The sequence below is a fragment of the Bactrocera dorsalis genome, chromosome 4 (genome assembly GCF_023373825.1).
Source record: "Bactrocera dorsalis isolate Fly_Bdor chromosome 4, ASM2337382v1, whole genome shotgun sequence".
Lineage (NCBI taxonomy): Eukaryota > Metazoa > Arthropoda > Insecta > Diptera > Tephritidae > Bactrocera > Bactrocera dorsalis.
In genome coordinates this window covers 42,478,592-42,498,344 of record NC_064306.1, presented here as the reverse complement: position 1 = coordinate 42,498,344, position 19,753 = coordinate 42,478,592, and the positions used below count along the sequence as shown (strand labels likewise).

The 19,753-nt window shown below is 35.1% G+C and overlaps 4 protein-coding genes across 10 annotated transcripts in view; 2 read left to right on the top strand and 2 right to left on the bottom strand.

The window, feature by feature from the left end:
* LOC105224121 (CKLF-like MARVEL transmembrane domain-containing protein 4) overlaps positions 1-15,293 on the bottom strand; it is a 51,483-nt gene extending 36,190 nt beyond the window's left edge. Inside the window, exons 1-5 of one of the 6 annotated variants that reach the window (XR_007422690.1) lie at positions 14,943-15,293; positions 10,323-13,302; positions 10,039-10,155; positions 9,745-9,934; positions 8,826-9,388 (exon numbers count right to left, since the gene is read on the bottom strand). Coding sequence is in view for 5 of the 6 variants with exons in the window: in XM_049455837.1 (XP_049311794.1) it covers positions 8,676-8,816 (141 nt within the window). In the remaining variant the exon portion in view is untranslated. Of the gene's footprint in view, positions 1-8,675; positions 9,408-9,538; positions 9,935-10,038; positions 10,159-10,322; positions 13,303-14,942 lie in introns of those variants that run through there. The other 5 variants (XM_049455837.1, XM_049455835.1, XM_049455834.1 and 2 more) reach the window with 5 other exon arrangements.
* Positions 15,294-15,441: 148 nt separating this feature from the next.
* Positions 15,442-16,638, top strand: LOC105224122 (uncharacterized). The gene is made up of 3 exons (XM_011202108.4): positions 15,442-15,704; positions 15,784-15,940; positions 16,005-16,638. The coding sequence occupies exons 1-3, from the start codon at positions 15,560-15,562 to the stop codon at positions 16,549-16,551; spliced, it is 849 nt and encodes a 282-aa protein (XP_011200410.2). The 5' UTR covers positions 15,442-15,559; the 3' UTR covers positions 16,552-16,638.
* A 165-nt stretch (positions 16,639-16,803) lies between these two features.
* Positions 16,804-17,751, bottom strand: LOC105224123 (histone H3.3 type c). Of its 2 annotated transcripts, none has more exons than XM_011202109.4 (2): positions 17,598-17,751; positions 16,804-17,542 (listed from the first exon to the last, which is right to left on the bottom strand). In XM_011202109.4, exon 2 carries the CDS (start codon positions 17,527-17,529, stop codon positions 16,930-16,932), a length of 600 nt encoding a protein of 199 aa, XP_011200411.2. In that variant the 5' UTR covers positions 17,530-17,542; positions 17,598-17,751; the 3' UTR covers positions 16,804-16,929. The 2 variants fall into 2 exon arrangements, with proteins under 2 accessions (XP_011200411.2, XP_011200412.2); XM_011202110.4 differs by having other exon boundaries at positions 16,804-17,539; positions 17,598-17,745.
* A 186-nt stretch (positions 17,752-17,937) lies between these two features.
* On the top strand, positions 17,938-19,535 carry LOC105224124 (transcription factor Adf-1). The gene is made up of 3 exons (XM_011202111.4): positions 17,938-18,199; positions 18,269-18,425; positions 18,484-19,535. The coding sequence occupies exons 1-3, from the start codon at positions 18,067-18,069 to the stop codon at positions 18,923-18,925; spliced, it is 732 nt and encodes a 243-aa protein (XP_011200413.2). The 5' UTR covers positions 17,938-18,066; the 3' UTR covers positions 18,926-19,535.
* Positions 19,536-19,753: the final 218 nt, after the last annotated feature.

The window sequence follows — 19,753 nt, the reverse complement described above, 5'->3', positions numbered from 1 at the left end:
ACTCTGTCATGAGTGAGTTACGGTCATCAGGGCGATAAATGCTTAGTTGTCGTAAAACGAAGGGAGGAAAAGAGCGGGAAAAAACTAAAGCTAGGAACTATGCAGTTGTAAACATTAAATCAATAATATTTGATGACTTTTTATATTTTTTTTCTAATAAATTGTATGCGGTAAACACAGCGTATAAGTAACTTCTTTAAGGTAAAAATCTCTTTCTTTCTCCTTCGGATATACGAGATCATATAATATATTGTTTACATACTTGTAGCCCCATACATATTCGAAAGTATAAATTTAATACCAACAGTTCACATCATACAATAAATTATTCAAAAATCGTCAGCCAATCAAAACAGCTGACATGAAGGACTCTTTTAAATTTGAATGAGTGAATTATGGACTGATTACAGAGTGCGGCATCTTTTAGATCGGAAAGCGTTGAATAACTTTTGACACTTACTAATCATTTAAGTTGGTTATTTAAGCTTTCGAAACTTCAATCTGATTTTGATCGGTAATTTTGAAAGGCGACTATAAGCTATAATGGTCCGATCTGAACAATATCTTCGGAGATTGTAGCGATGCCTTGGATAATAATCTCTGCCAAATTTCGTGAAGATACCTTGACAAGTAAAAGAGTTTCCACACAAGGACTTTAGTTTGATCGTTCAATTTATATGACACCTACGTATGTACATATATGCGGTCAGATCTGAACATTTTCTGCCGAGATTGCATCGTTGCTTTGGACAATAGCCTAGAACGTCACCCGCGCACATTGAAAAAGCCTGCGGTAAGGCGATTACAGCGACTGTGGTTCTGTCGAGAATTACGGCAAACGGTGGTAGGAGGGTCTGTCCTGGTTATGCTTAGAGTTGCTTGTGCGTTTAGAACAGGGCACGAAGCGATTGCTATCACATCTGGTCTTATACCACCGGATATGGTGGCTTCTGAATTAAGTAGAGTCTATTGTAAAACAAAAGACATGAATAGGCTGACGAGCGCAAAAAGGAAAGAAATGCAAGTCTCGATAAGTGGCAAAAGCAATGGGATGCGACAGATGGACATATAGGCTAATAAAAAATGTATCAGCATGGATTGACAGACAACACGGTGAGACAGACTTCTATTTAACGCAGTTCTTATCGGGCCATGGTTGTTTCAAGGAACATTTGCACAAATTCGGCCACGATGAGGAAACATAATGTTCCTTCTGCGGAAATGTCGCAGAAAACGCAGAGCATATCTTTTTCTCCTGCTAAAGGTATGTAGTAGGGGAGAGAACCATCATAGAGGAACTAACAAACGAAAGCACGACGCCCGACAATATTGTGAGCACATACTGCGATCAGAGCTGCTGTGGGCTAAAATGAAAGAGCGGGCCGCAATAGCGTTCCAAGAACAAAGATGGATTTTAAGTTATTGAATGTTTGCATATCAACATAACAACTTATCGCATTCTGTACCCTGTACATACGGTGCATTTAAGTGGTTATGAATCGATTTTCGCTCAATAATAATACTAGATACTCGTATATTGACACAGGAGTACGATTTATAAGTTTTCGCTTAGAAAGTGAAATTAATGAATACCTTTGATTTATAATATTTCCCCAATGCAATGTATATGATTATTAGTATATGAATTTGAGGTTGAATAAACATTCAAATAAATTGAATAAGAGTTCGTACTTATATGTATGCATTTATGTGCTCGTGTTTGTTACGACTTTGTTTTTGGTATAGACTGATGGCTTTTAAATAGCTGAAATTATGGACAATTATTGGCAATTTTCCCGTAGTGAATAATACCTGTACCTAAGCGGAATATATGTATACTGAGGTACATAAAAATTACAAAAAGGATGGCTTACGGTCAGTCAGTTAAACTGCTTATCTAAGATGTGGACATGAGCTCCGAAAAGGGAACATAGACGTAACTAGTATTTTCCAGTAAAAACTTGTTAGTGAAGAATCACACCAATTCACGAAATAAGACAAAAAGGAAAGAAATGATCATTGGGTCTCGACTACTTGAATGCAAGATTAGCAGCAAGTACTGAATACATTTTAGAAATAATAATAGAGACGATACAAAAAAAGACCAATTTTTTTTTTGTTTTGACATTTCTCTTCAGTAAGGTTTGCCATTTCATCATGAAAAGATATACGATCCAACAACGAGTCGAAATTATTAAAATTTACTACCGAAATTCGGAGTCAGTGGCCTAAATTTTAAGAGCACTGCGTCCAATTTATGGTCGTCATAATTTTAATCCACAGACACAGTACAAAATGTTCCCGTGCCAGTGAGACAAAGGAGTGTCCATAGGGTCGAGAATATTACTGCCACTAGCGCATCAATTGGTGAAGACCCCAACCAGTCTCTCACACGTCGTTCTCAAGCTTCTGACGTCGTTGTGGCGAATTTTGCGAAAAGGTCTTGGCTGACATTGTTTTGGGATCAAATTGACGCAAGAACTGAAGCAGCCTCGTCGAATGTTCGTGAATTGTGCAGAGCAACAACTTGATAATAATTCGGATTCATCGAAAAATCATCTTCAGGGATGAGGCTCATTTTTTCTTCATCAATATGCAGAACATGCGTTATTGGTCAGCTAGCAATCCACACGTACTCCATGATGCATCCCGAAAAAATCACGATTCCATGCGGTTTATTGGCCGGCAGCGTCATTCGGTCGTACTCCTTCCGGGGTGATCAAGACTGACACGTTAATGTGAATGGGAATCGCTACCGCTCAATGATACTTGAATATTTTTGGCCTGAATTGAATGATACGGATTTGGACAATATGTGGTTCCAACAGAACAGGGCGACGCCACATGCCACACAGCGAATGTCACAATCGGTTTACCTACCCAAGTTTGGCGAACGTGTTATCTCATGAAATGGCTGACAATTGGCCGCCCAGGCCGTGCAATTTGACGACGTTACACTACCTCTGGAGCTACGATTAATGAATCGGCCGATTTATGCTTGAAAACCCCCGAAAATTTGGTTCAGCGTCTGGACTTCTGCAAGCGTGCCCGTGGTGGCCATGCAAAAGAAATCGGGTTTCATACATAATGGCATCGAATGTACATTCACAGGAATAAAGAATATCTTCGATATCCAAAACCGTTTTTGTTCTATTTAAAAGAATTTTGTAGCGCTCTTATTGAAAACCCATTTTATGATAACGGCTATTTTCAGCAGCTTAAACCACAAAGAAACGTATTATCGCGGATAAGAAAACCAAAACTTCGCCAAACCAAAAATAATCTCGAATTTTAAATACCCCTCAAGTTAACTCACATTTTCAGCATATTTCTATAATTTTACGAATTAGTGAGTGCTTACAAAAGATTTTCTAAAATTCTTAATATACTGCAGAATCATTTCATATATCATTGTGGTATAAGCATTCCCAAACTTTTTCATACCATTGAGAAAACTTTCTATCTGCCCACTCATACAACATAAAAAAAAGACAAAAAAAAAACCTTCAAACACACCCAAAATATGACTACTTCATTTGCTTAAGCACTAATTTCTCACTTTACTTCATTCTCAAATTTTTCTGATGGAAAAATAATATGTATATTTTTTGTCGCCAATGAGACAAACATTTAAATATAATTTTTGTGTGCAGCACTAACGAAAATATGCCATAGCACTGGCCACCTAAATATATATGTATTTACATATTTATCCATGAAAGCACATACATACATACATACATACATATGTACATGTATCACAGATACTATATTTTCGTTAGATCACCCAGACGCAAGTAACACAAATGACCATGAATACACCTGTTAGTCGACCACTAGATAATACAATAGATATACATATGTACGTACATAAAGTATATATATGTATGCACATTGCTTTGTATATATTTAGAATTCAAATTTCTTATACTTTTAGTCAGAATAAATAAATATAAAGAAAAAAACATATGGGCAACGCCCGCAATATGCAAATGACGCGACGCAAAGGTCGTAAATTTGGTCATTTACTAAACAAATGGAGTATGAAATTTACATATTAAAGTTTATCGGCAATTAAATAGCACATTCCTAGCATTTTTGTTAAAAAAAAATTACAAAAATACATGTAATTTCAGAGTTTTAAAACTCTAATACATATGCAGGCATATGTACATTAGGGCAAGCCATAAAAAATAACGAACACATTGGTTGAAAAAATATTTAATATAGGGGTTACCCTATTATATTTTGCAATTAGAGAATCGAAACAAATATTTATAATAGAAAATAGCTTTATAATTTTAAAAATATTCTATACTCTTTTGCATGTGTTTGAACCAATTACCGAGCACTTTTGCCACTCCAATTGTGGTATTCCCAAAACATGCATTCTGAACGCATCAACCGCCTCTTCAAAGTTGAAAAACGTTGACGTCTTAGTCTTTATTTTTCCCTAGAGAAATAACAAAAGAAGTTATTCGATGCCAGGCCAGAACAATACAGTGGATCACTCATCACATTGAAGTTTTAAGTGCTCAAAAATGTAACGCTCGCATTGTGGTGGTGAAGAGAGTTCCGCATTCAGCGGTTGGTTTTTTCTTGAAAGAGAACTGGCAAACTATTTGCTTTCTATTACTCAGAATTTACTAGTCTGTGGTGGTAAGGTTGTGATAAGCCCAGTTTTTGTCAAGAAAATATTGAACCATTTGCTTGGAAGTGCTTCATAGACGTACAGCTTTTGTTGAATTCGGCACATATGGAAACAACCATATAAAGGTGTTTCGAATCAACGCTATTGTATTTTTTAACATTTCTCTCGTTAAACGATTGACAAATAGTTTGGGAGAACCAATAATAGTGTTAGCCAGTCCTATTGTTTTATCAATCGCACTATAGATCACAATCAAGCAATATCGGCGACGCGTTGCTCTTGATTTCGTTTTTCCATTTTCGTAACGAGCACTACAAACACACGTCTACTCAACTTGACGCAGCAGGCGAACTAAACAAGCTAGAGTACATATATCAATGGATGCCGGAAAAAGAGGAAGGCAATTTCAAGGTCACAGGTGTACCACAAGCACGGCAATAAAATCAGTCTCATTACTTAATTGTCATACCTCATATGTATATACAGAAAAAATATCCCGGCAAAACAAATTTTTCTGTTTAATTTTAAAATGCGTCAGTGGGCTTTCAAAAAATTGGCCATATAAAACGAAATTTGTTTCATTAAAATTATACCGACTTTTGAAGATAAGATTTAGGATAAGATTTTATACATTGCGGTTTTCGTACTTAAAAAAATCTGCCTTAAAGGAATTATATTTAAAAGCTCTAAAAAAGTGAAAAAAATCAAATTTAATCACATTTAATTTTGTGGACTATTTTTTAGCCAACAGTTCGTAGAATACAGAAGGATACATACAGCTGTTGACAGCTAATTAGAAGCGCTCCCTTTTTTGCATGTGGCTGATGAGTATAATTTGTTTACAAAGTACACGAATGAACTTGTAAATTTTGGAAAATAAATATCTTGTTCAAGCTTACCAACTACATATTAAATTTGAGTTATCAGTTCAAATAATTAATTTCAATGCTAACAGAATCTAAAATATCTCATTCTAATAGCTTTCAATGATATTGTCTTGGCGACGAAGAAATTTAAAGCACGAAAACTTGTTTATGTAAATACTTATACTCCACAGACAATGCCATATTATTATAGATTTCCATAGATATACATATGTATATGTGCATTACATTTGTATACGAGTATGTACAGAGTTTTTTTCTCAAAATAACTTGCTAATGAATATATACATATGTATATGCATATATGTATGTCCATATCTGTGAATATGTAAAAAAATGTTTAGATAAACAAAATAACATTTATTAAATACAATGCTCACAATAACAACTCCTCGACAAATCTGAAGCAGAACTATGTAAATTAATTTATTCGTTTTGAATAAAATAAAAGTATATGCTTTGATTGAGTGTAAAATATATAAGGTCTAGTAAAAATAAATGCATTATTTTTCGTATAAATGGCTTCAGTAATATGTATCTCGCGTCCTATAAGCAAAAAATAGTAACAATTCTTCATAATTTTAAAATTCTTAATTTATTCTTGAACTGTTACGCCCAATTGATCTTTCAAAATGATTTTCAATGATTCATCCGATATTCCAACGATGCCAGTAAGATCTCTTATTATTAATCACGGATTCTCAAGCACCAATTCCTTTATTTTATTGACGAGTTGGTCATCAATTCCAATGGATTTTCGCGCGAAATTTCAATGAAAAAGTCTTACTATTTTTTGCCCACAGTAGTACATATTATATTTCTTTACTTGTCCGCTGATTTCATATTGTTAATGACTTTAGGACTTGATAACACAAAATTGCTCAAAGCTTAAACTATTTTACTTTTATCTATGTGAGTAAAAAATGAGGTAATTCATCAATTACGAATAAAGCTCTTTTTAAAGCATTCTCACCTCGGAAAACACTAAAAAGATTAAAAAAGGTTTAAAATTAAATACAAATTACACAAAACTGAAAAATTAAAAAAAATAGGTTTGTGTGTCATGCATGCAAATATGTTTGTAACTTTTGGTACAAAATGTGTAGAGTTTGCACGAAAAAAATTAACAGTTGTCACTTATGTGAACACACCGTACTTTTCGGCACATGATAGAGATTTGCTCATTTAGATAAGCTTACAAATATGTTATGAACATTAGGGTGGATACACTAAAAAAAATTTTAAATGCCGCAAAGTCATTGATATTAAGTGAAAGTTAGACTTAAATATTGCTAAAAATTGTGTTTTCTGTATAATTCCAAGCTCGTGTTAATTTTGGAGCACGTTTTATATAATTATAGACTCAATAGATATTAGAATCAATTATATTCATAAAAATCTAGCATGTGAATAACTCGTTAAATTTACATATAGAAGCAGTTACTATTCTACCTTTGTTTCATTAAGCCAATACGAGTATATTGTTAAAAAATGTGTACCACCCTAATAAATTTTTATCACTACTTCCACTTAAATGTTTATCGTTTGGTATATAGTACGAGTATATATTCTAGTGTATATAAGATATCCGATTTAATTTTTAGGTTATTGCAAACAGAATTTCAGATAATACATACTTCAATGAAAAGTGGATTTTTCTTTGTTTTAGATAGCACCTCTGTCGGCAATAGCATTTACACATTCAAGTTACGTTAATGATTCATTTTGTACATACATTTATACTCTAAATAGCTTTGAATGCGCAGTTAACACTAGCATGTTGACATCCACACTCAGTTCTTTCAAAACCTATTACGTCAAAATTTACACGCCTCGTAAGGAAATGAAATTTAATGATTCAACACCTTGTTGGATAAGGGAAAGTAACGAAATTTATTAAAGCTAACCGAAAAAAATTCATAAAGTGCTTCAAAGTGCCTTAAGGGGTTACATGGGTTAACGGGTTTCAAAAAAATCAATTTTTTTTTGTCTTATTAAATCTCCAGAATATTGTCCTTCAAGTTGATCCGAGTAATACAAGGTGCGTTCCAAAGTAAACAGGACAAATAAAAAAGTTTTCCTACACAAAAAAAATAATTTTTATCGATTACTTGGTATGATATATTATATGGAGATCCAATCTCAGTAATCTGCTCGGGGAATGTAGCGTTTCCTTGCACAATCACCTTTGGCAAATTTCGTGATGATATCCGGTCAAATAAAAAATTTTTTGACACAAGGACTTGATCTTGATCGATCAGTTTGTGTGGCAACTATATGCTATAGTGATTTAATCTGAACAATTTCTTCAGAGATAGCATTTTTGTCACAGATAATAACTCGTGCCAAATTTCGGGAAGATATATCTTAAAATGAAAAAGTTTTCCATACAAGCACTTTAGTCTAATCGTTCAGTTTGTATGTCAGCCAATATAGGCTGTAGTCGGTCTGATTTTTGCGGTGCTGATAAATGAGCATTTTCATGGGTAGAAAGGTACGTGTTCAAAAGTTCAGATCGGTACCTCACACATAGAGGGACTACTTCGCGTATATACAGACGGCAAACAGAGCGACATGACTAAAAGAACTAAGCTTGTCTCTCTGTTCATACTATACATATGTATGTATGTATACATATACCGAAGACCCCGACGTTTCCTTCTAGGTTTTTACAAACTTCGCGGTAAACTTAACATACCCCTTAAAAGTATAAAAACAAGCAACAGCTAGTCCTCCCTCCAACCGCAGCCGAACAATAGAAACGATCATCACTTGCAAGAACTAAACGCGCGTCATTTAAACGTACCTGGACCGGAAATTTTTATTTTAGTCAGTTCATAAAGTATTTTTCAGTTTCAAATAATAAAACAGCAAAAATCTATTTTTTTTTTAATTTTTTTGAGTTTGAGAAAAAAATTTAATTTCTAAATGTTATCGCAGCAGAGAAATAGTTCTTATCAACCGAAACTAAACCGCACAACACCTGTCATGTACAAGTAGCGGACAGGAACGTCGTAAAAGAGGCGAGGCAAATTACATGTGCTGAGTCAATGCAACGTTGTGTACGTCATTTTATGTATAGTACGTATACTCGTAATATATGCATAATTAAATATTTATAAAAGTGATTAGTTACTTACGAATTGTACAAGTTTCAATATACCGGGCACTGTCGTAAAATATTCGATATTGATTTTCAGTGCGCTCAGGCCGCCGCCACCGCTGGGTGCAGTTGTTTGTGAGGTAGTGGTGCGTTCAACGGTAACTACTGTTTCCACCATTTTTAATGATTTTGTTTTTTTTTTTTTGCTGCTTTCTTTTAATAAAACTTCGATGCAGAAGTGGGTACACTTAGGTTAACTAGAAAATAATAGCACAAGAGAAAAGGGAGTTTCTTTTAGATTAAAAGCGACAAGGTTTCGAATTTCCTATAGTTTTTTGTTTTTATTTTTTGTAATTGTTTTTGTTTTACGCATTTATTAGAGATTCACTGACGCGCAACTTTCGCACTTTGCATACATACTGTACATGCATATGTAATTATATATCTACAGACAGACACATTTGTATGCATATGACTTTTTAGTAATCGACTTATGTGTAGCTAATAGCCATATAGTCTCACTGCTTAGTCGTAACTAACGGTTTGTAGAGTTTTTGTTTGAGCTTTAAGTTGGTTTTAGACAATGAACTCCACTGTAGCGTGATCGCGGTTCAAAACAAAATCAAGTAAGCGCGAAAAAAGACGGCCGGTCAAGTTATGGATGTATATAGCGCACTCACACACTAACTAACTAGTTTGTAACTAAATGGGAATGACGGAGCCAGCAGGCACAACAACAGGAGCAACTGGCTAACACACTCTCGATTAACTAGTATTTTAGACAAGACGAAAGGAATGCTAAAAACCGCAAAATACTATGTATACGACTTGAGAAAATTATCATAAATAACTTGTGTAAATCTTCTTTATTAATTTAAATGATTTTTAGAAATTCCTTACGTCTTGTACTACAGTTTTCTTCACAAAAAATTACTTTAAAAAAAGTTGTTCAAATTGCAAAGTGCACTTTTTCACACTGCCAAAACAACACTAGGCCACTTGTTAACTAAACACACACAAACACGCGTGCATATGTATATGTATGCATTCCCTATAACCCTTTCCAATGCGCTTCTAACGTTTGAACACTTTTCTCTTAGACTCACCGTTCCGTACCGATCTTAATCGTTTGAACGCGTTATTGCAACTGATTGTTGATGGTGTTGAGGCCACTAGCCGCTAGCCGCGGCTATAAGCTATTTCAGAGTTTGGACAACCTCTCTAAGTCAAATTGTGTCGTGGGCAACTGTTGCTCATTTCGCTTCGCTTGGTTTCGGCTGTGGCGCTCTCGTTCAACTAGAGTGGAGTTGAGCAATATCAGTTTTATTTTATTAATTTATATATATGTTCATGTTTATGTATATGCATTGTTTTGCAGTTGAACTTTTCTCTGCTCTTACCTTTATGTGAGACTCCATGAATTCGTTGCATCGGTGAGATTAAAATTTGGCTTTGGCATTCCGCAGCGAATTGAATGTTTTCGCTTTTAGCTGATATCACTGCGCCAAACGAGAGCTCTATGTTAAAAAGCAAGACGTTATTGAGATTTTGTTAGAATAATATTTCTCATATTTCTACTAAATTTACACTAAGCAACAAAATAGAATAAAATATTTGTAACGAAATATGAATATTCGAAATTTTTAAATGAAAAATAAAACTAGTATTAGAAAGATGTACGTACCTAGCAGCGTATAATCGAAGTTGCGTTTGGTTCTATCTTGCAAATGTTTCTGCGGTCCAGTTTCTTAGATATCGCCGCCGCCCTCTACGTTCTACGTCTAGTACGTGTCGGTTTTCCGTAGCAACCCAATCAGGCATCAAGATCCAAAACACAAGATTGGTTCTCTTTCTTAATGAGGTCCAACTCCTTCGATATCGCCGCCCTCCTCCAGTTTCTGAAGTATGTGTCGGGTTTCGAATCTCAATTGTTTTTCAGTATTCTGTATTAAGTGCGCAGCAACTCAATTAGGCATCAAGATCCACAAAACAAGATTTGTTCTTCCTTGCTGAAGCATCTGCGGTCTAGTTCCGTATACATTGCCGACATCCTCTTCTTTCCGTAGCTCATTGCCTGTTTTTACATCTCAACTGTTTCCTAGTATGAAGTGCATTCTGCAGCAACCCAATCAAGAATCAAGATAATTAACTGAGTTCACAAAAAGGGTTTGAGTTCTTTTTTTGCTGAAGCATCAGCGGGCCAATTCCTACGATTCAGCCGTCTTCCTCCTCTTTATCTTTAGATTAAGTTATCGAAAGCTCTCTGATTGTCCCTCGATATGTGTCAGAATATCGAGAAGCCAGACCAATTAAAGCCTTCAGAAATTGTTTTATTTTCGGTCCAGCAATAGCTGTATTCTCATTTTCTCTATGTAATTTAAAATACTTCCTTGCACTAGTGAAGATATCCACAAAAAAAAAATACGCTCTATATGTCTTTGTTATGCGATTAAGAACTTGTATATTTCATTGTTTGGACGATTCGCCACTCTCCAAAAAGAATTAGGGAATATCAGACAGTTTTTATTAGATAGCAAATTAGCCAATACAAGTTCAAGTCTTTCAGTTATAAAAACACAACCGAATTTAAAACAAAAAAAATCCAGTTCATGGAATGAATGATATTATATTATATTGTATTATATTATATACGCGGTGTCACTTTTTATGTAGGTTGAGCCCTCCATGAGCTCCTGAGTAGAGAAGAATGTTTCTCACTCACCAATACACAGGTTCAGACACCCCTGCTCTTTCAACTTTTGACATTGGCTTTAAAGGCCGCATGAAAATCGCACTGAACCGGTAGTTCAGGCGGAAACCTTGTTTTTTAATTTGCATGTAGGACTCCTCATCGATACCGACGATGATTTTCAGACTTGAGTCCTCAATGTCGCTGGTAATTATTTGCCAAGCCTTGGGATAGATGCCCTCATTTTGCACTCTTAAAAGACCTAAGGCGTAGTCCACAGATTTATGGGCGCTATTGTGTAGGCGTGATCTCATTTTGTACATCCGTGGTATCTCTTCCCCTCTTCTCGCACTGAGCAATGGACCTTCCCACCCCTCAAGCTTCGGAGCAACCTCCGCCAGCCAGGTGGCGGTCTCTTCATTATTGCAGTCTACAAGTAACAGTCCCGACCTAAAAAACACTCCGCAAAAGCAGAGAGCGTGTTTCCACCCCTTGTACACCTCGTCCATGATTTTATCTTCAAGTACAGTAAGTTGTTGTGGATCCATTGCTTCCACAGGATAATTGAGAGGTAGCACGGCTATCCGAATGCCTGTTTTTGGAACAGTGTTTTGCTCTTCTTTCAACTGCGTCGGCTGTTCATGAAGATTCTGTTTCTGCTTTTTTAGGCTGGGTAACTCCTCTGCTGTTATCTTGCGTTTCTCAGCACCACCCTTTCTATCTTGATAGGGCGCGCACCCGCCTACCACCCTGCTCGAGATTGCGGTAACTGGGCTACTTTTCTCTACCGCTAGCGCAATTTTATTCCTTCCCAACGCAAGCTCACTTGCCTCCTCAGGCGATTTTCCCGCTTTCAGATGCCTGAAGTACCACTTGACGGTAGCACCACTCATTCCCACTTTGCGGGAACCGTTCAGCCCTCCACGTTTGCCTCCCCTTTTTCTCTTCCTCTCCCTCTTCCTTTTAGACGCCATTCCATTGCAGGGCCGGTGTGATTCTTCTGATTTTGAGCACGGTATTGTTGTGCTAGAGGACAGTATTGTTGTTTTCTCTTTACCATCATTCTTCGCGTTGGACGTGCTTACGGCGAGCGATTCACAAAGTGTACCTACCGAGACCCCACTGGTAGAGGGCATAACGTCATCCCTCGTTTGCTCCTCGGAGAGCGATCGTTTTTCTCCCGAAAAAACGTTTATGAAACGGGATTCATTACCAACCGACGAGGGCATAACGTCATCCCTCGCTTGCTTCTCGGAGAGCGATTGTTTTTCTTCCGAAAAAGCGTTTAGGAAACAGAATTCATTAGCAACCGACGAGGGCATAACGTCATCCCTCATTTGCTCCTCCGAGAACGATCGTTTTTCTCCCGAAAAAACGTTTATGAAACGGGATTCATTAGCAACCGACGAGGGCATAACGTCATCCCTCGTTTGCTCCTCGGAGAACGATCGTTTTTCTCCCGAAAAAACGTTTATGAAACGGGATTCATTAGCAACCGACGAGGGCATAACGTCATCCCTCGTTTGCTCCTCGGAGAACGATCGTTTTTCTCCCGAAAAAACGTTTATGAAACTGGATTCATTAGCAACCGACGAGGGCATAACGTCATCCCTCGCTTGCTCCACGGAGAGCGATCGTTTTTCTTCCGAAAAAGCGTTTAGGAAACGGGATTCATTAGCGACCGACGGGCTGTATTCGGTGTTTTTGTTATTATTATTATCGTCCTTGTTGTTGTTGTTTAAATTTTGGTTGTTTTCGTTGTAATTACGTATATCAACTGACATAGCAATTTCTGAAAGCATTAAAGAATACGCTAACAGTAGAAAAAATAAGAAGCAAGCAAGGAAGGGCCAAATCCAGCTGCAGGTGCAGGCCAAGTGGATGGTACCAAGCCTATTTTCAAACTTATAAATAATTTTAAATTGAATGACTCTGACGTTCTGCGTTAGAGAGTTCTTTCCTCTCTTTTTTTAATCTGTAAAAAAATAAGGAGAGTATAAAAAGTACGTTATTCAAAGGTATTTATATATTTCTTGTCTTTCGATATCTGTCTGTTGACCCATTAATACTCACACATTTTCTTAAAATTTCAAGCTATTAGCGATTTTGCTACACAATTAACACTTATAATCAACTTTACAAAGACAACAAGTAAGGTAGGGCTAAGTTCGGGTACATTGCAAGAGTAAAACTGTTAGAAAAACGAAAATCATTATACATACATATGTAGTATTTGGGAGTTGGGGTAGTAGCGCCTCTATTTTATCTATGATCATGCCACATACTAAAAAAATGTTCCCTGGGGTTTCATAAAGGTGCCACATACAATCATATGGTATAAAGTCAGTCGGATGTTCGAAAATCCTGATAATAGTTATATGAGGGCTAGGTCAAGTTTTCGCACAAAGCTATACTGTTGTGAGTAAAACATGTTCTGTAATTTTCATTGATATAACTCAAATATTGGCCGATATATCCAGCACAAAGTCATCTGGAAGTTCAAAAATCTTTATATATGTATTAGCCTAAGCAACTTCTTACCGCATTAATTCGATATTCATTAATTCAGTAACATTTATATAACTATTACTACTAAAGAGCAACCAACACTTTACGCCTCGACAGTAAAAGGATCGCGCGGATGATGTATTTTCAGGTGTTTGTTCGAATTGCTCTTTGTTATGGAATTTTTGTCGCATATGCTACACTAAAATGGCCGCTCGCCTGTGTGTATGCGTGGACTACTGCATCGGGAACGTTGCAGAACTGGGATGTGGACCAACACCCCATAATTCATATTTATAATTATTTGCATATTCTGCACCCTTCCTGTGACGAATGCGAGCTCTGAACGGTCTTTTTCAACACATCGCCGCATGAAAACGTGGCTGACGACAAACATGCTTCAAGATAGATTGATCGGTCTGGCGTTGCTGCACACCTAAACATGATAAACCTATCAGCAGTGCTGAGCTTTGAATAATTGGATTTTGAAATCGCGTTAAAAACTAAATTTGTATACAGAATATTGAGAATTTGTAATTTTTCTGAAAAATATCTTGTCGCCCGAAAATACTCGTACAAATGGATGTATGTTAGTATTATTAATAAATTAACTCATTTTGCATTTAATTTCTTTCGCAACCATTTCGGGATTTAAATGAAAAGTTAACGTAAAGTTGCGGAAAAATGGCAAAAAGTGATCGACCAAAATGTACATATTTGTTTATTTATTTATTATTATAAACATAAAAAAATAAGTTGAAGTTTGATTAGAAAAAGACTTTTTCGACTACCCAATATATTAAGATCTTACATTTTAAACTAATTGCGAAGAATTATATGACGCCTTCAGAACAAAACCCACCTTCAATTGCAACTAAAAATGACAACAACACAATTAATTATATGGTAAAGGTAATTTAAACGTGCAAAAAATCTACAGAATTCCAAAAGTTTAAAACAAATTCAATACAACAGGGTTTGTCGTAATTCTTTTGTTCTTAACACAAAAACTTTCAACTAAACAATAGTTTGGAAGGAAGAGTTATCTAAACTAAGTACATGGCATTTTTGATAAAATGTTATAATAAAATGACATAATGTTCAACATACCTGGTTCTTTAGGCAACAAGTGCATCCTGTTCCATTATTCTAAAACTATATTTAACACAATTCAATAAGAATTTTTCATACCCATCAGTGATTTCACTGTAACTAATAAAGCGCGATTGCAATAATTAAACATTAACAATATTAACTACGTTAGCACATTAATTTGTATAAGCTTATATATTATATTAAAGTGTACTTGCATTGGTACATATGTACATATGTAAAAATGCACCGCACACAACTTTACATTATATATGTATGTATATAAAAACGAGAGGAATACTTTTACACGTGGTTATACAATGTTGTATCCATTTTTAATGTAAAATAAAAATAAATATTAATAATATACAGTTATTTATTATAAGGTAATGCATTCACTTTTATACAAACAGAACATATGTATAAAAATACTGGTATGTTTTTCAAATAAATTCCCCTTGTGGCGTATACACATACATATATCCAACATAAACATATGATTAACAAAGACCAATGGCAACTCTATAAAATAAACCCCCGTACCGTGACGGGAAAATAAATTTACGCACAAAAAGTCGCTACAGAAAAACTGTAGTACTTTTACTTTACGTTACGTCTTACCGACTAAGTAATAAATGTTTACTAAAATGGATAATCTAAAATTAATAGGACTAGTGAAACAACACGAATATCTCTTTAACAAATATGACAAGGATTTTAGGAATGTAGACAAAAAAAAAACCACTTGGCAGCGGATAGCTCGCGAGATGGGCATAAATGGTAAACAAGCGAGTTATTAAAACAATTTAATTTATTTAATTACATATTTATATTTGTTTTGTATTTTGTTCTTACTCAGAATCAATTTGTATACGTCGTTGGTTAAATTTACGTGACAGATTCGCAAGAGAAATCAGGAGAATGACTGCACTTGTAAATAATGACATGACAACAACACATATCTGGGTTCTATATGATGATATGGAGTTTTTAAAGCCACATATAATACCGAGAGCGTAATGATCAGTAGTTGAAATATTTTTTCGTTATTAAATATTATATATGTATATTTTTTTTAAGAATTCGACAGATTCCAAATTTTGGGCTGAAAGCTTTTGAAGAAAATAGCAGCGGTGATCAAGAGACATATATCGTGGAACAAGATGATACTGTCGACTGTAATTCTGTGAATACAGATCCATTCCAGTTTAAAGCTGCAGATTCACTAATGTCAGAGCATGAGATGGAACATGAAGAGGTTGAAGAGCTTCTTCCAAACGAATCGCATTATTCAACGTCGCAATCAAAAAACCAGATCACTGGCAGGACAAGTGAACTAAAAGAGTCTCAACCAAATTCGTCAAAATTTGCAAATCAACAAATTAACGAAAAACCACAACATTCTCAATTTGACGTTGAGTTTGAGATAAAATCTGCTTTGGGGATGTTTAAACAAGTATGTGGTGAAATAAAAACTACGCGTCACCGAAATCCTGCAGTACAAGGTTTCGGTCAAATGATTGTGGAAACTATAAGTAGTATGAGCGATCGGAAACAAGCACTGGCTATGCAAAAAGTTACTGAAATAGTAATGAACATTAAAATGGAGGAAGCGAACGAATTATAATAAAGAAATTCTTATTATGTGACAATATATTTATGATTAATTTAAGGTTTAGTGTATAAAATGAATAAAATATAAGTTAATTTTTCATTCATTGTCTATCAATAATGCAGATGTGACGCCCTTGGCAAAGAACGACAACTATTCTTAAAATTTCTTATCTGAATCATATGAATTAACTCGTTTAATGTTTAAATGTCTGCATTAAATTGTTATATTCATATATTAAAATATTGAAAACAAAATCATAACACGTATTTTTTCACAAACATTAACAAGCAAGCTGTTTTACTTTTTAAAAAACTGATAACTTTCTACTTAAATAAACATTTTGAATTATATATATACATACATTCGGATAAGTTACATTTTAGAATTGCTTTACCTTTCGCGAGACCGTAGATAGTGTATAAGCTCCAAATCTCTAACCATTAAGGTGACTCTACGAGCATGCAATGCTAATAAATTAGCATCCTCCAAACGGCCCTCAACATATGCTTCAGTGGCTGTCTGGAGAGCCTCAAAAGCAGTTTGAGTTATATGTTGAACATTCGTATCTAAACTCATTAAAATTTCGCGAACAATGCGGGAAAACGATGCACGGGGTATCATAAAATCCACACGATTTGCTAGTAGTTTATAACTTTTTGCAAAATTTCGACTCGGAATGCTTTTTCTGTTGCGCTTCGCTACCTTATTTGTAATAGGCCGTTGTACAGGATCAATTTGACTTAACTCCTCCCTACTTCGAAAGTTTCTTCCACTGTGTTGTGCTAATTCATTCCCGTGGGAACGTTGTCCTTTTGAAACGTTCGTTCGTAGGTGGCTGTAATTGCGCTGATCAGTTCTTTCAAAATCTTGGTCTTCTTCGCTACTGGTATCTGAATCACCTAAATCTATTCCCGGACGCCTTGGTGATTTTCTCAATGATGAAGTCCTGTTCTTAAATGATTTGGGCCCCGGTTTATTAGGTGGTCGCATGCTGTTGAAGCTACTATAGTGGTAAACCCAATCAACGAAAGCTCATTAAATTCAATTTTAAAACAAACCTCAGATTATTTGCCAACGGAGGGAATGTATTTAAAACACTTAATTTGTCTTACAAATTCGCGCTTCACAAATTATACGGCTACAGCATAAACCTACGCTACATTGTAGCATTGCCAGTTGAGATAAAATTCAAAAAATTTTCAAATTTTAACTTTAAATAAGAATCTGTGCAACAGCTATTTGAATGTGTATATTCAATTGAATAATTTTGTTTACAATAAAGAGAAATTAAAAATTTATTGTTTAAAACTATTAAAAGAAGTTTGAAGATGTTTTGTAAACTTAAAGAAAAAAAATTCAGATAATATAATAGCAACCCTGAATCTTATTAAATCGTAACGTGACGTAAAAGAGAAATTTTTCTACGATCATAGTCAATGCATTAAGTTCAATTACTTTAAGTAAACTTAATATTTTAATTCAACTACATTAAGTATACTTAATATTTCAATTTAATAACAGTTTATAATGGACGATTCAAAACTTATAAAACTAGTAAAACAGCATGAGTGCATTTACAACAAAAATAATATGGACTTCAAATGCATTTCGAAGAAAAGAGATGCTTGGCAGCGCATAGCTCGTGAGATGGGAGTTCATGGTATTGTATAGCTTCTAAATATCAATACGAAATTAAAGTATTCCAACATTAATGATATTATAAAATCAGAACAGGATTGTGTACGTCGTTGGACGAATTTTAGGGAGCGCTTTGCCAAAGAAAACCGTCGGGTGAGTGCCCTTGCTAATAATGGTATGACTCCGCCAAACCTATGGCCGCTATACAATGAACTGACTTTTTTAAAGTCACACATAGTACCTCGAGGGTAAGGAATGTAATGAATTAGTATTTAATTTTAATTAATATATATCTTTTTATGATAGGAACCGTCAGAAATGGATATTTACCGCTGAAGGTAAGGAACGACAAATGGATTATAGGGCAGAATCTTCCATGGATGGACAAGAAAATGCTAATGAATATGAATGTATCACGCAACCGTTCCAATTTAAAAGTTCTGCATCTATCTTATCCGAGACGGATACATTAGAGGAAGAGGTTGAGGTTTTCATACCTAACGATGCGTCACAATCATCACCAACGCTTAAATCGGAAATACACAATGAATCTTATCATACACACCCAAACAACAATGTGAAACAAAATTATGGCAGTCTGAGATCACGTCACCAAAATCCTGCTGTTCAAGGGTTTGGTCAAATGATTGTGGAAACTATCAGTGGAATGAGTGAACGAAAGCAAGCAATAGCAATGCTAAGAGTAACCGAACTGGTAATGAACATAAAACTAGAACCCGAAACTTAATAAAAAACAAGCTATAACTTTAGCTTCGGTTCTACCGAATTAAATTGTCTTACAATATCTATATCTTGATTTTGTTCGAATAGTTTGTATGACAGCTATAGTGGTCCGACCTCAGCCATTTATTCAAAGATTGCCAAATTTCGTGCAGATAGCTTCGGAAATACAGGAACTTAAATTTGATCGAACAATTTGTATGGCAAAGTTCCAAAATCGGCGGTTCTGACAAATGAGCAGCTTCTTGGGGATAAAATTTTATATCGATATCTCAAAAGCTGATGAATTTTTCGCGAATACATATACAGACAGACGGACATGTTTTATAATTGGGTTTATTTAAATATTAATGCAGGTTAATATACTTTTATAAACTCATAACATAAATACATACTTATGTATATACAATAAGTTTTAAACGAAATATGTTTCAAATACATATGTAATAAAATATATAACAAATTATGTGAAATAATAAAAAAAAAAATAGTTGTTTAAATAAAGCTAAGACTTCAAAGAATTCTTGTCACGTAACCGTCCGACCACAGCTGGTTCGAATGCATTAGCATTCAATCAAAACAATTCAACGATCCATTTAATGCAAGAGCCCATCATTGGGTAAAAAATTAACTACTAGTGTTAAGGCATTTGTTTTGATAATAGCTCGTAAAGATTATGACACATTTACTCCATCAGCAAAGTTATCCCAAGGTCGAATTTTTATGGCACATAGAACAAGAGGCCATTTCTCCCAAAGATTTTCCACAAAATATCTAGCTTCATATATATTTTTTTGCACGCTAGATTTACCCAAAGTTCGCGTCAGTATTCGGC

Excerpts from the sequence above, each read along its gene's own strand:
- LOC105224123 (XM_011202109.4), bottom strand. The coding sequence starts at position 17,529 with ATGCGACCACCTAATAAACCGGGGCCCAAATCATTTAAGAACAGGACT.
- LOC105224122 (XM_011202108.4), top strand. The coding sequence starts at position 15,560 with ATGTTTACTAAAATGGATAATCTAAAATTAATAGGACTAGTGAAACAA. Across the intron at positions 15,705-15,783 it reads TCGCGAGATGGGCATAAATG|AATCAATTTGTATACGTCGT; the intron begins GTAAACAAGCGA and ends GTTCTTACTCAG. Across the intron at positions 15,941-16,004 it reads CCACATATAATACCGAGAGC|AATTCGACAGATTCCAAATT; the intron begins GTAATGATCAGT and ends ATTTTTTTTAAG.
- LOC105224124 (XM_011202111.4), top strand. The coding sequence starts at position 18,067 with ATGGACGATTCAAAACTTATAAAACTAGTAAAACAGCATGAGTGCATT. Across the intron at positions 18,200-18,268 it reads TCGTGAGATGGGAGTTCATG|AACAGGATTGTGTACGTCGT; the intron begins GTATTGTATAGC and ends TTATAAAATCAG. Across the intron at positions 18,426-18,483 it reads TCACACATAGTACCTCGAGG|GAACCGTCAGAAATGGATAT; the intron begins GTAAGGAATGTA and ends TTTTTATGATAG.